We start from the raw sequence: 13,032 nt of genomic DNA, 5'->3' as shown, positions 1-13,032 counted from the left end.
CGTGAGGTATGGGTCTTGTTTCACTTTTTTGCAGATGGATATCCAGTTATGGCAGCACCATTTGTTAAAAAGACTGTCCTTTCCCCATTTAACTGACTTTGGGCCATTGTCAAATATCAGTTGCTCATATGTGGATGGATTTATGTCTGGATTCTCAATTCTGTTCCATTGGTCTGTGTATCTGTTGTTGTACCAGTACCAGGCAGTTTTGACTACTGTGGCGGTATAATATGTTCTAAAATCAGGTAGAGTGAGGCCTCCCACTTTGTTCTTCTTTTTCAGTAATGCTTTACTTATCTGGGGAAACCCTGGTGGCGTAGTGGCTAAGTGCTACTGCTGCTAACCAAAAGGTCGGAAGTTCGAATCTGCCAGGTGCTCCTTGGAAACTCTACCAGGCAGTTCTACTCTGTCCTGTAGGGTCGCCATGAGTCGGAATCAACTCGACGGCAGTGGGTTGGGTTTACTTATCTGAGGCCTCTTTCCCTTCCATAGGATGTTGGTGATTTGTTTCTCCATCTCGTTAAAGAGTGTCATTGGAATTTGGATTGCAATTGCATTGTATCTATAGATCGCTTTCAGTAGAATAGACATTTTTACAATGTTAAGTCTTCACATCCATGAGCAAGGTATGCTTTTTCACTTACGTAGGTCTCTTTTGGTTTCTTGCAGTAGTGTCTTGTAGTTTTCTTTGTATAGGTCTTTTAAGTCTCTGATAAGATTTGTTCTTAAGTATTTTATCTTCTTGGGGGCTACTGTAAATGCCATTGATTTGGTATATTTCCTCTTCGATGTTCTTTTTGTTGGTGTAGAGGAATCCAACTGATTTTTCTTATGTTTCTCTTGTATCCTGATATACTGCCGAACTCTTCTATTAGTTTCAGTAGTTTTTCTGAGGATTCTTTAGGGTTTTCTGTGTATAAGACCATGTCATCTGCAAATAGAGATACTTTTAGTTCTTCCTTACCAATCTGGATGCTCTTTATTTCTTTATCTAGCCTAATTGCTCTGGCTAGGACCTCCAGCACAACGTTGAATAAGAGTGCCGATAAAGGACATCCTTGTCTGGTTCCTGATCTCAAGGGGGATGCTTTCAGGCTCTCTCCATTTAGGATAATGTTGGCTGTTGACCTTGTATAAATACCCTTTATTATGTTGAGGAATTTTCCTTCTGTTCCTATTTTGCTGAGAGTTTTTACCATGAATGGGTGTTGAACTTTGTCAAATGCCTTTTCTGCATTGATTGATAAAATCATGTGGTTCTTGTCTTTTATTTACATAATAAAAAAAATTTTTTTTTTTATTATTAATAAAAAGAGTACAGTAATTCTTTTTCTAATGTTTGAACCATCCCTGCATATCTGGTATGAATTCTACTTGGTCATGGTGAATTATTTTTTTTGATATGCTGTTGAATTCTATTAGCTAGAATTTTGTTGAGGATTTTTGTATCTAAGTTCATGAGGGATATAGGTCTGTAATTTTCTCTTTTTGTGGCATCTTTACCTGGTTTATGGTATCAGGGATAGGGTGGCTTCATAGAATGAGTCTGGAAGTATTCCATCCTTTTCGAAGCTCTGAAATACCTTTTGTAGTAGTGGTGTTAACTCTTGGAAAGTTTGGTAGAACTCTGCAGTGAAGCCTTCTGGGCCAGGGCTTTTTTTTTTGTTGGGAGTTCTTTCATTAAGTTTTCAATCTCTTCTTTTGTTATGGGTCTATTTAGTTTTTCTACCTCTGTTTTTGTTAGTTTAGGTAGGTAGTGTGTTTCCAGGAATTCTTCCATTTCTTCTAGGTTTTTAAATTTGTTAGAGTACAATTTTTTGTAGTAATCTGATATGATTCTTTTAATTTCAATTGGGTCTGTTGTAATATCGCTCATCTCATTTCTTATTCAGGTTATTTGCTTCCTCTCCTGTTTTTTTTTTTTTGTCAGTTTGGCCAATGATTTATCAATTTTGTTGATTTTTTTTTCAAAGAACCAGCTTTTGGTCTTGTTAACTCTTTCAATTGTTTTTCTGTTTTCTATTTCATTTAATTCTGCTCTAATTTTTATTATTCACTTTCTTCTGGTGCCTGAGGATTTGTTTTGTCGCTCTGTTTCTATTTGTTCAAGTTGTAGGGGTAATTCTTTGATTTTGGCCCTTTCTTCTTCTTGTGTGTGTGTGCATTTATTAATGTAAATTGACCTCTGAGCACTGCTTTCGCTGTGTCCCAAAGGTTCTGATAGGAAGTGTTTTCATTCTCACTGGATTCTCTGAATTTCTTTGTTCCTTCTTCAATGTCTTCTATAACCCAGTCTTTTTTGAGCAGGGTGTTGTTCAGTATTCAAGTGTTTGATTTCTTTTCTCTGCTTTTTCTGTTATTGATTTCTGCTTTTACGGCCTTATGGTCAGAGAAGATCCTTTGTAATATTTCGATGTTTTGGATTCTGCTAAGGCTTGCTTTATGACCTAATATGTGGTCTATTCTAAAGAATGTTCCATGTGCAGTAGAAAAGAAAGTATACTTGGCTGCTGTTCGGTGGAGTGTTCTGTATATGTCAGTAAGGTCAAGTTGGTTGATTGTGGCCTTTAGATCTTCCGTGTCTTTATTGAGCTTCTTTCTGGATGTTCTGTCCTTCACCGAAAGTGGTGTGTTGAAGTCTCCTACTATAACTGTGGAGCTGTCTATCTCACTTTTCAGTGCTGTTAGAGTTTGTTTTATGTATCTTGCAGCCCTGTCATTGGGTGCATAAATATTTAATATGGCTATATCTTCCTGGTATGTTGTCCCTTTTATCGTTATATAGTGTCCTTCCTTATCTTTTGTGGTGGATTTAACTTTAAAGTCTCTTTTGTCAGAAATGACTATTGCCACTCCAGCTCTTTTTTGAATGTTGTTTGCTTGATATATTTTTTCCATCCTTTGAGTTTTCATTTGTGTCTCTAAGTCTAAGGTGTGTCTCTTGTAGGCAGTATGTAGACGGATCATGTTTTTTTTAATCCATTCTGCCACCCTCTGAGTATTTTCAAAAACTAGTGAAAGCATAGGTACCAATATATTACAAAAACACACACAAATAAATCTAATCAAGAATTTGTAAAATTCCAAGATTTATTAAATACAAACCCACAGAAGACCTGGAAAGAGGAAAGTGCTTTATTGTGTAGTAAAAAAAAAAAAAAGGAGTTGACGTATCTTCTGGTTATGTACATTTGTACCAAAAAACGGAATAAAGAGAAGTGAAAAGAATTATACTAGAGAGCAAAAGGTAGTTATTATTTTACTTTTTATTATTTTAAAAGAGCCCTAGTTCTGCAGTGGTTAAATGCTCAGCTGCTAACCAAAAGGTCAGCATTTTGAACTCACCAGCTGCTATTTGGGAGAAAGATGTGGCAATCTGCTTCCATAAAGATTATGGCCTTGGAAGCCCTACGGGGCAGTTCTGCTCTGTCCTATAGGGTTGCTATGAGTCGGAATTGACTCAACGGCAGTAGGTTTTATGGGTTATTTTTATAAATATATGTGTATTCTTATGGAGGTAAAATGAACAGAAGGTTTTAAAACTGAATATTCCTATGCTTAAGAAATACTTGTTCTACTGTTTTTAAGGAGATAAAATTAACAGTACTTTCCAACGAGGGACCAGATACATATTAGAAGCGAGTTTTAGAGATGAAAAAGCCTAAAGGGATGGATCACTACTTTCTCCATTTGTTATTATAAATAACATTTTTCTAACTAAAAATAGTAGCCAGCAGTAATAATGGCTCTTGAGTGTTTATTGTATGCCATATACGGAATTTAGCACTGTACATGCAAAATCTTAAAGTAATACTTTAAAAAATCCTTGTTGAAATTTTGAAAAATAAAGGAACAGTGTGTATGTGTGAATAATTAGAACTCTTCTGTACATACTGATATGTAGCTCACTTTTCAGCTTAATATGCTATTAGAACTTGTCATTAAATAATCTTCCAGTCCTGATCTAAAATGCTGTGCACTGCTGTCCATAGTATGGCGTAGTGTGAGTATGCCAGGATTTATTTAAGCAGTCGCCAGTTGCTGGACACCCAGACTGCTTCTGGGTTTTCAATAATACTGGACAAATTACCTCATATAAATATTTGACAATTTCCTGGGTATCCATTCCTGGTTATAAAATTTAATTATAGATGCCCAGGATGCCAAATTTGGTACAAAACAAGCAATCTCTTAAATAATACCTCTCAAGGGAATTGCATTTGATTAAAATATGAACGAAACGGTAACACAAAAGTATCTAGTCTAGAAGAGCTGTCCTTGAAAAGCCTGTTTTTGCTGCAAAATTTTAATAATTTCTGTACAAGTTATTTAAATGCCCCAGAGTTTTGCTTTCCTTTTCAGGAGAGTGGTAATTACAGTAATGCTTTCATCTTGGCGAAGTGGGAAGTTCCTTAGAACCGACGTCCATTGAGCATTTAGCACAGGGCGTGGTGGGCAGTGAGCTGCCATTACGAGCAATACTGAGTACATGGCAGTACAGTGCTTATGTAAGAAATGCCAGTCTGTCTGTCTGTCTTCAGGTAACCTGAGACATTTGTGTAAATATTTTCCTAGTACAAATAGAACCAAGGTTGTTCTTATCACTTGTATAGTCACACTATAGTGGTGTACACACAAGCGCAAATTCTAAATACTGAGAGTGGGTGGTGGTAGTTGAGAAAACAGAGAGGCGAGGGAATGCTTCCAGGAAGTCATTGGGGAAGTTGGAAGATGTTTAAGGTTGTATTTAAAAGATGTTGCAGAGTCAAGGCTCAGCATATTAGCATTAGCAGAAACCAGATAGCTCAGGGCAATAGTTTTGAAGCTGTGCCAGCGTAGCATAGTAAGAAATTCAATTCTATTAAGACCCAGCGTACAGTAAATATATCTTTTTATGTGTCTGTTTTGTACTTACTTTGTGTGCTGTACTCTGATAGTTTATACTCTTTCATTTTTTTAAAACCTTTTGTAAAATTTTTTTTAATCTAAATTTTATTGCGGTAAAATATGTATAACAAAAATTTTGTCATTTTAAGTGGATAACTCAGTGACATTAATTATTTTCACCATGTTATGGTATCATTAAAAAAAAAAATAGTTGCTGTGGAGTTGACGCCAACTCATGGCAACCCTGTGTGTCTCAGAGTAGAACTGTGCTCCACAGAGTTTTCAGTGGCTGGTTTTTTGGAAGCAGATCACTAGGTGCCTCTAGGTGGACTTCAACCTCCAACCTTTCAGTTAGCAGCCATGTATGTGAACCATTTGTACCACCCAGGGACTCTGTGCTACCATTACCACTATCCGTTTCCAAATTTCTTCATCACTCCAAACAGAAACTCAGTACCCCTTCAGCAATACTAGCAGTCCCTAGGTTACAAACGTCTCGACGTACAATTCATAGTTGGGAACCAACATTCTAAAGCCTGTTATATTAAAGCTTTGAGGCACATGCAATGCCTCCCAATAACAAACAGAAGCTACTTGGCGACCTGTGTTAGAACATTATTATTATTACGTTAAAGATGTTTTAGTGTATCTGGAAATATTTCTTTCATGTTTTTTATGCATAGAAAGGTACACTATGTACCATACACTAAGATAAACATTTGACTAACTGATGTTACATAGAACCCTTACCTAGCTGTTCCAAATTAGGTATAAAGTCGACTTAAAGATATACTTAGGAATCGAACTCATTCCTAATCTGGAGACTGCCTGTAACTCTCATTCTCCCTGCTCCTTACCCTTGATAACCACTGATAAAGTTTGGCCTCTATGTAGTCGCCTATTCTAGATAGTTCCTGTAAGTGTATCATATATTTGTCCTTTCATGTACATCTTATTTCACTCAGCATAATGTTTTCAAGGTTCATCTACGTCTTCATTTTCTTTTAATGCTGGTTGTGACCCACTAAATTTATTTCACTGGGTAAAAAAATAGAGACCCACAATTTGAAATACTGCCTTAAAGTTTGTAAAGGAAAAAAAAAAACTAGTTCAGAGCTATTTATATATCCCCCTTCCCTTAGGCCTTATCTAAGCATTTAATCAGTAATAAATGGTTTTGTTCTTGTTTATATGTTATATAAGACCTCTGGGTCATTATCTAGAAATATTTACATGTTAGGAAGACGATGTTCTGTTACGTGGGTATTGGAATAGGATGCAGGATTTAACCTAAACCTAAATGAGGGTGATGATTCACTCTGGTTCCCCCTTTTTTTTAAACCAGGTAGTTCCAGTTTGCCAGCAGAATGAGTACAGAAGGAGACTCAGAGACTACGTTTGAGGAGGATTCACAGCCGAATGATGAAGTGGTTCCGTACAGTGATGATGAAACAGAAGATGAGCTTGAAGACCAGGGGCCGGCTGTTGAACTGGAACAGAATCAAGTCAACAGAGAAGCAGAGGAGAACCGGGAGCCATTCAGAAAAGGTATACTTTTAAATCCTCGTGTGGGTGGTGGCGACATGTGCAAAGGGCAACTGGCCCATTTTATAGCCAGGAGGCCACCATCTTCCATCTGTGTCTCCTCCTGGGACGCATGGTTGATGGGCCTGGACAAATACCCATTATCCTCAGTATGATAAGGCCAGAAGACTGTATCTGATAAGTTCTGTGGAGAAAACAGAAAGTTGTGGTAAGAGTACGTATTTTAAAAATGGATTCGTATGTGGGAGAATTTGCTTGTTACCACACCCAGGCACTAAAAGAGTGTATGTATCAACCAAACAGTTTTTGGATCTAAATTAATTGGATCGTTGAATTGTCGGTATGAGTTATATAATTAAACACTCATATATTTAGTAATTTGGAGGCGTTGCTAAGCATTTATACCAGTCTGTGGATGTGTTGTGTGTGTGTGTTGTGTGTGTGCATTCGCACACATGCATGTCCACAAATGGGATAACAAAAGTAATGTACTGGGATAATTCCTAAATCATGCCCAGATACCAAACAATCAAATGAGTTTCTGTCAAGTTAACCCTGACTCATGGCGACCCCATGTGTGCCAGAGTAAAACTGCTCTCCATAGGGTTTTCAATGGCTGTGATCTTTTGGAAGTAGATCGTCAGAGCTTTCTTAGGGACGTGGAGTTGCCATTCCTTTTGCTCTGTCACTTGTGAATATAGAATGGTTCTGGCTCACTGGCAGCAATTTTCTTCCTGGGTCTCTGCTTACCACCAGAGACCTGCTCTCCCTGCCTGCGTCAGGTCAGGGCAGCTCCAAAGGCAGAGTCTAGACTTCAGGAGGGTCCACAAACTTTCAGGAAAGGGCCAGGTAGTAAACATTTGGGGTTTTCTGGGTCTCTGTTGTAGCTATTGGTAACAAACATAACTTCACCCTACTTAGGTATATGAAAACGTCCATTAACAGTATGTTACTTAGGGAAACAAAACAAAGCTTACTTTTATGATTACGCTGTCCACCCTATGGCTTTTCTGTTTCATTTCCTGGTGGTTCTGTCACCCTAGAAACAAAACTAGTTGCCTCAAGTCGACTCGGACTCATGCCTCTGGGTGGACTTGAACCTCCAACCTTTCCATTAGTAGGCAAACACTGTTAACTGTGTATGCCACGCAAGGACTCTGGAGACAAACAGGGCCTTCTCTTTTAGCTCTTCTGCTCAGTGAGAAAGCTGGGCCTTTTCTATTCGGACCCACTCCAGATTTCAGATTGAAAGCATTTCCTCCGTGGTCCCTTGAATTCCTGCTGACTGGCTAGTTTCCCGCTAAATGAATAATTTCTTTTATAACAATCAGCACAAAGCAGATTACTATGAGGCAGAGGTTAAAGATGTCCCAAATGTCTAACTTTTCCAAGCTATTGTACCACTCCATCATCTCTAACATCAACTACTCCCTCTCCCCTCAGCTTTCTTCCTCCTGTCTTTGGGTTCCCTAATTCGCTGCAACATCTCACAGAACTCACGAACCATATAGAGGAAATGGCTCATGTGGTTGTGGAGGCTGGCAAGTCCCAAATTTGTGGGTCAGGTGTAGACTTCTCCTTGACCCTCATTCTCTGCCCAGAAGCACTCAGCTTTCTCACTCCATGGACGAAAGGCCACTGCGCCGTCTCCTGCAGGTCTGTGTTGTGGGTCTTTCCTTCTTTGGTGGTGGTGGGCTCTCTGCTCTGCTCTGGTACTGGCTCTCTTTTACAGCAAAACGGACCAATCCTCTCTGTGGGTCACAATCATCTTATTTGCACAGCCCCACCCAATCACCTGGGTCAGAGTCACAAGATCATGGCTAGAAAGCCCACACACAAAAGTAATTAGTCACACCGTACCCATTCATGGAAATCACCATGATATTGTTCTGTGTTCAACTCTCTGGATGTGCCTCTCTGCAGGCTCAGTCAGAATAACCCTGGTTTTATCTAGCATTTCCAAAGCCGCCGTCATGGCTGTTCTGCCTTTCCAGAAGTCCTAGAAGCATCTGCTGCCCATGTCACTCCCTGGCTCCTTGTCTCTCCCCCTGGGGTTCCGCCACCTGGTTGAGCTGTTTTTCTAACAGCTCACACCTGCAGAAATGTTGCCAAGCCATGAAATTTCATGTATGTGATGATTCATTCTGCTCTGTTCTGACTCTGCCACTCTGGGGTGTGGGGAGCTCTCAGTGGTAGAGGAGACATGTGGCCCATCCCCCCACAGGTACCCAAACCTGGGAAGGTTGTCAGTTTACATAGTTTGCTGTCATCTTGCCTGTTCCCAGGTTTCCATATCAAGCATTTAGACTTCTTACACCTGACTCTTAATTCCTTCGGTGGCACAAACGGTTTGCATTAGATTGATACTGAAAATGTTGGCAGTTCAAACCCAACCAGCAACATCCTGGAAGAAAAGACCTGGCAATCTGCTTCCATACAGATTGTTGTTGTTAGTTGCCATCGAGTCCATTCTGACTCATAGCAACCACATGTGTGCAGAGTAAAGCTGCACTCTATAGGGTTTTCAAAACTGTGACTTTTTGGAAGCAGATCACCAGGACATACTTCCAAGACACCTCTAGGTGGGTTCAAACTGCCAACCTTTCAGCTAGTAGTCGAGTGCTTAACCATTTGCAGCACCAATGGACTTCTCCTTTAAGATTATAGCCCAGAGTCTTACTAGCAAGCAGCCATCTAAGATGCATCAATTGGTCTCAACCCACTTGGATCAAAGGAGAATGAAGAACACCAAGAACACAAGGTGATTACGAGCCCAAGAGACAGAAAGGGCCACATGAACCAGTGACTGCATCATCCTGAGACCAGAAGAACTAGATGGTGCCCGCTGCAACCAATGGCTGCCCTGACAGGGAACACAACCCCTGAGGGAGCAGGAGAGCAGTGGGATGTAGACCCCAAATTCTCATAAGACCAGACTTAATGTTCTGACTGAGACTGGAAGGACTCCAGTGGTCATGGCCCCCAGACCTTCTGTTGGCCCAGGACAGGAACCATTCCCGAAGCCAACTCTTCAGAGATGGGTTGGACTGGACAATGGGTTGGAGAGGGATGCTGGTGAGGAGTGAGGTTCTTGGATCAGGTGGACACTTGAGACTATGTTAGCATCTCCTGCCTGGAGTGGAGATGAGAGGGTGGAGGGGCTTAGAAGCTGATGAAATGGACATGAAAAGAGAGAGTGGAGGGAGAGAGTGGGCTGTCTCATTAAAAAAAAAAAAATTTTTTTTTTTTTTTTCTTTGGGGGAAAGTAATTGGGAGTGTGCAAGGTGTATATGGGTTTTTGTGTGAGAGGCTGACTTGATTTGTAAAGTTTCACTTAAAGCACAATAAAAATTATTAAAAATATATATATATAGCCCAGAAAACCCTATGAAGCCGTTCTACTCTGTAACACATATGGCCGCCATGAGTTGGAATCAACAAGACAACAAAACAACAGACTTGACTGTGGGTTTCAGATTATAATTTTTTTATTGTACTTTAAATGAAGGTTTACAGAGCAAATTAGTTTCTCATTAAACAATGAATACACATATTGCTTTGTGACATAGGTTGCCAACCCCACGACATTATCAACACTTCACCCTTTCTCAACCTTGGCTCAAGCTTTACCAGCTTTCCTGTCCCTTCCTGCCTTCTCATCCTTTGCCCTGGGCTGGTGTGCCCATTTAGTCTCATTTTGTGGGCCTGTCTAATCTGGCTGAAGGATGAACCTCAGGAGTGGCTTCAGTACTGAATTAAAAGGGTTTTTAGGGGCCATACTCTGGGTTTCTCTACTCTGGTCTTTTTTGTGAGTTAGAATTTTGTTCATTTTTCACCAGCTCTGTCTGGGACCCTCTATTGTGATCCCTGTCAGAGCAGCCTATGGTGGTAGCTGAGTACCATCTAGTTATGCTGGACACAGTTTGGTGGAGGCTGTGGTAGTTGTAATCCATTAGTCCTTTGGACTAATCATTCCCTTGTGTCTTTGATTTTCTTCATTCTCCCTTTCTCTAGTCGGGTTGGGACGAGTGGAGTATCTTAGATGGTGGCTCACAATCTTTTAAGACCCCAGACGCTACTCACCAAAGTAGGATGTAAATAATTTTCTTTATAAACTGTTATGCCATTTGAGCGAAGTGTCCCTGGAAACCATGGCCCCAGCCCTCAGCGCAGTAATTTGGTCCCTCAGGGTGTTTGGATATATCTCTGAAGCTTCCATGATATTGCTTTGGTCAAATGGTGCTGGCGTCCCCAGTAGTGTGTACTGTCTTACCCTTCATCAAAGTTACCACTTATCTACTGTCTAGCTAGTGTTTTTCCTTCTCTACCCCTCCCCTCCCTAGTAACCCTCAAAGAATGTTTCTCTCTGTGTTTTTGTAATAGTGGTCTCATAGTATTTGTTCTTTTGTGATTGACCTATTTCACTCAGCATAAAGCCCTCCGGATTCATCCAAGTTGTAAGATGCTTTGCAGTTTCATCATTGTTCTTTGTCATTGCATAGTATCCCATTGTGTTTATGTACCATAATTTGTTTATCCATTCATCTGTTGATGGGCACTTAGGTTGTTTCCGTCTTTTTGCTATTGTGAATGATGCTGCATTGAACATGGGTGTGCGTTTGTCTATTTGTGTGACAACTCTTTATTCTCTGGGATGGATTCCTAGGAGTGGGGTTGCTGAATTGGATGGTATTCTATTTCCAGCTATTTCAGGAAGCACCATATTGTTTTCCAAAATGGTTGTACCATTTTACATTCCCTCCAGCAGTGCATAAGAATTTCAAGCTCCCCGCAGCGTCTCCAACATTTGTTATTTTCTGGTTTTTTTTGTTTTTTTTTTTAATTCCTGCCAGTAATGTTGGGGTGGTATCTTAATAGTTTTGATTTGCATTTCTTTAATTGCTAATGATCACGGGGATTTCCTCATGTGTCTGTTAGCTGCCTCAGTGTCTTCTTTGGTGAAGTGTCTATTCATATCCTTTGCCCATTTTTTAGCTGGATTATTTGTCCTTTTGTTGTAAAAGTATTGGATTTTTCTACAGATTTTAGAGATTTGAACTTTGTCGGGTATGTTGTAGCCAGAAATTTTTTCCCAGTCTGTAGATTCTCATTTTACTTTTTTGGCGAAGCCTTTTGATGAGCATAAGTATTTAATTTTTAAGAAGATCCCAGTTATCTAGCTTATCTTCTGGTATTTGTGTATCATTAGTTATGATTTGTATCCTGTTTATGCCATGTATTAGGGCCTCTAGCGTTGACCCTGTTTTTTTCTTCTATGATCTTTATAGTTTTTGGCTTTATGTTTAGGTCTTTGATCCATTTTGAATTAGTTTTTGTATATGGTGTGAGGTCTGGGTCCCCCCCCCCTTTTTTTTTTTTAACAGATGGACATCCAGTTTTGCCAGTACCATTTGTTTAAAAAGCTGCTGTCTTTTCTCCATTTAATGGACTTTGGGCCTTTGTCAAAGATCAGGTGACTGTAGGTGGATGGATTTACAGCTGAGTTCTCAATTTTTTTCCATTGGTCAATGTGTCTATCGTACCAGTATCAGGCTATTTTGACTACCGTAGCTGTATAGTAGGTTCTGAAGTTAGGTAGTGTGAGTCCTCCTAGTTTATTCTTCTTTAATAGTGCGTTACTTATCCAGGGCCTCTTTCCTTTCCATAAAAAGTTAATAATTCGTTTTTCCATCTCATTAAAGACTGCTGTTGGTATTTTGATCGGGAATGCGTTGTATTTGTAGATTGCTTTAGGTAAAATTGACATTTTCATAATGTTGAGTCTACCGATCCATGAGCATGGTTTTTCCATTTATGTAGGTCTCGTTTGGTTTCTTGCAGTAGTGTTTTGTAGTTTTCTTTGTATAGGTCTTTTATGTCCCTGGTTAGATTTATTCCTAAGTTGTTGTTTTTTGTTTTTTGGGGGGGACTATTACAAATGGTGGAAACCCTGGTGGCGTAGGGGTTAAGTGCTATGGCTGCTAACCAAAGGGTCAGCAGTTTGAATCCGCCAGGTACTCCTCGGAAACTCTGTGGGGCAGTTCTACTCTGTCCTATAGGGTCGCTATGAGTTGGAATCGACTTGACGGCACTGGGTTTGGCTTTGGTATTATAAATGGTATTGCCTTCCTGATTTCCTTTTCACAGTTCTCTTTATTGGTGTGTAGAAATTCAACTGATTTTTATATGTTTACCTTATCTTGTATCATGCTACTCTGCTGAATCTTTTTATTAGTTGCAGTAATTTTCTTGTGGAATCCTTTGGGTTCTCTGTGTATAGTATCATATCATCTGCAAATAGGATTGGTCTTCTTCCTTACCAATTTGGATGCCATTTATTTCTTTTTCTTGCCTTATTCTAGCTAGGCCTTCCAGCACACTGTTAAATAGGAGTGGTGATAAAGAACATCCTTGTCTTGTTCCTATTTTCAACCTCTGTTAAGAATGATTTTGGCTGTTGGTTTTGTATAGATGCCGTTTATTAGGTTGAGGAATTTCCCTTCTGTACCTATTTTATTGAGAATTTTTATCAGGAATGGGTGTTGGATTTTATTGAATGCCTTCTCTGCATTGAGATGATCATGTGATTCCTTTCTTTTG

The 13,032-nt window shown here is 39.6% G+C and overlaps 1 protein-coding gene across 2 annotated transcripts in view; it reads left to right on the top strand.

The window, feature by feature from the left end:
• ATP8B1 (ATPase phospholipid transporting 8B1) overlaps positions 1-13,032 on the top strand; it is a 144,696-nt gene that overhangs the window by 64,525 nt on the left and 67,139 nt on the right. For both annotated transcript variants that reach the window (XM_049901839.1, XM_049901840.1), the window contains exon 2: positions 6,233-6,435. In XM_049901839.1, the coding sequence (XP_049757796.1) occupies positions 6,255-6,435 (181 nt within the window). In that variant the 5' untranslated portion in view covers positions 6,233-6,254. The remainder of the gene's footprint in view (positions 1-6,232; positions 6,436-13,032) is intronic.

Source organism: Elephas maximus, chromosome 11 (assembly GCF_024166365.1).
Source record: "Elephas maximus indicus isolate mEleMax1 chromosome 11, mEleMax1 primary haplotype, whole genome shotgun sequence".
In the NCBI taxonomy this organism is placed as follows: Eukaryota; Metazoa; Chordata; class Mammalia; order Proboscidea; family Elephantidae; genus Elephas; species Elephas maximus.
This window is presented reverse-complemented; position numbering and strand designations above follow the sequence as displayed.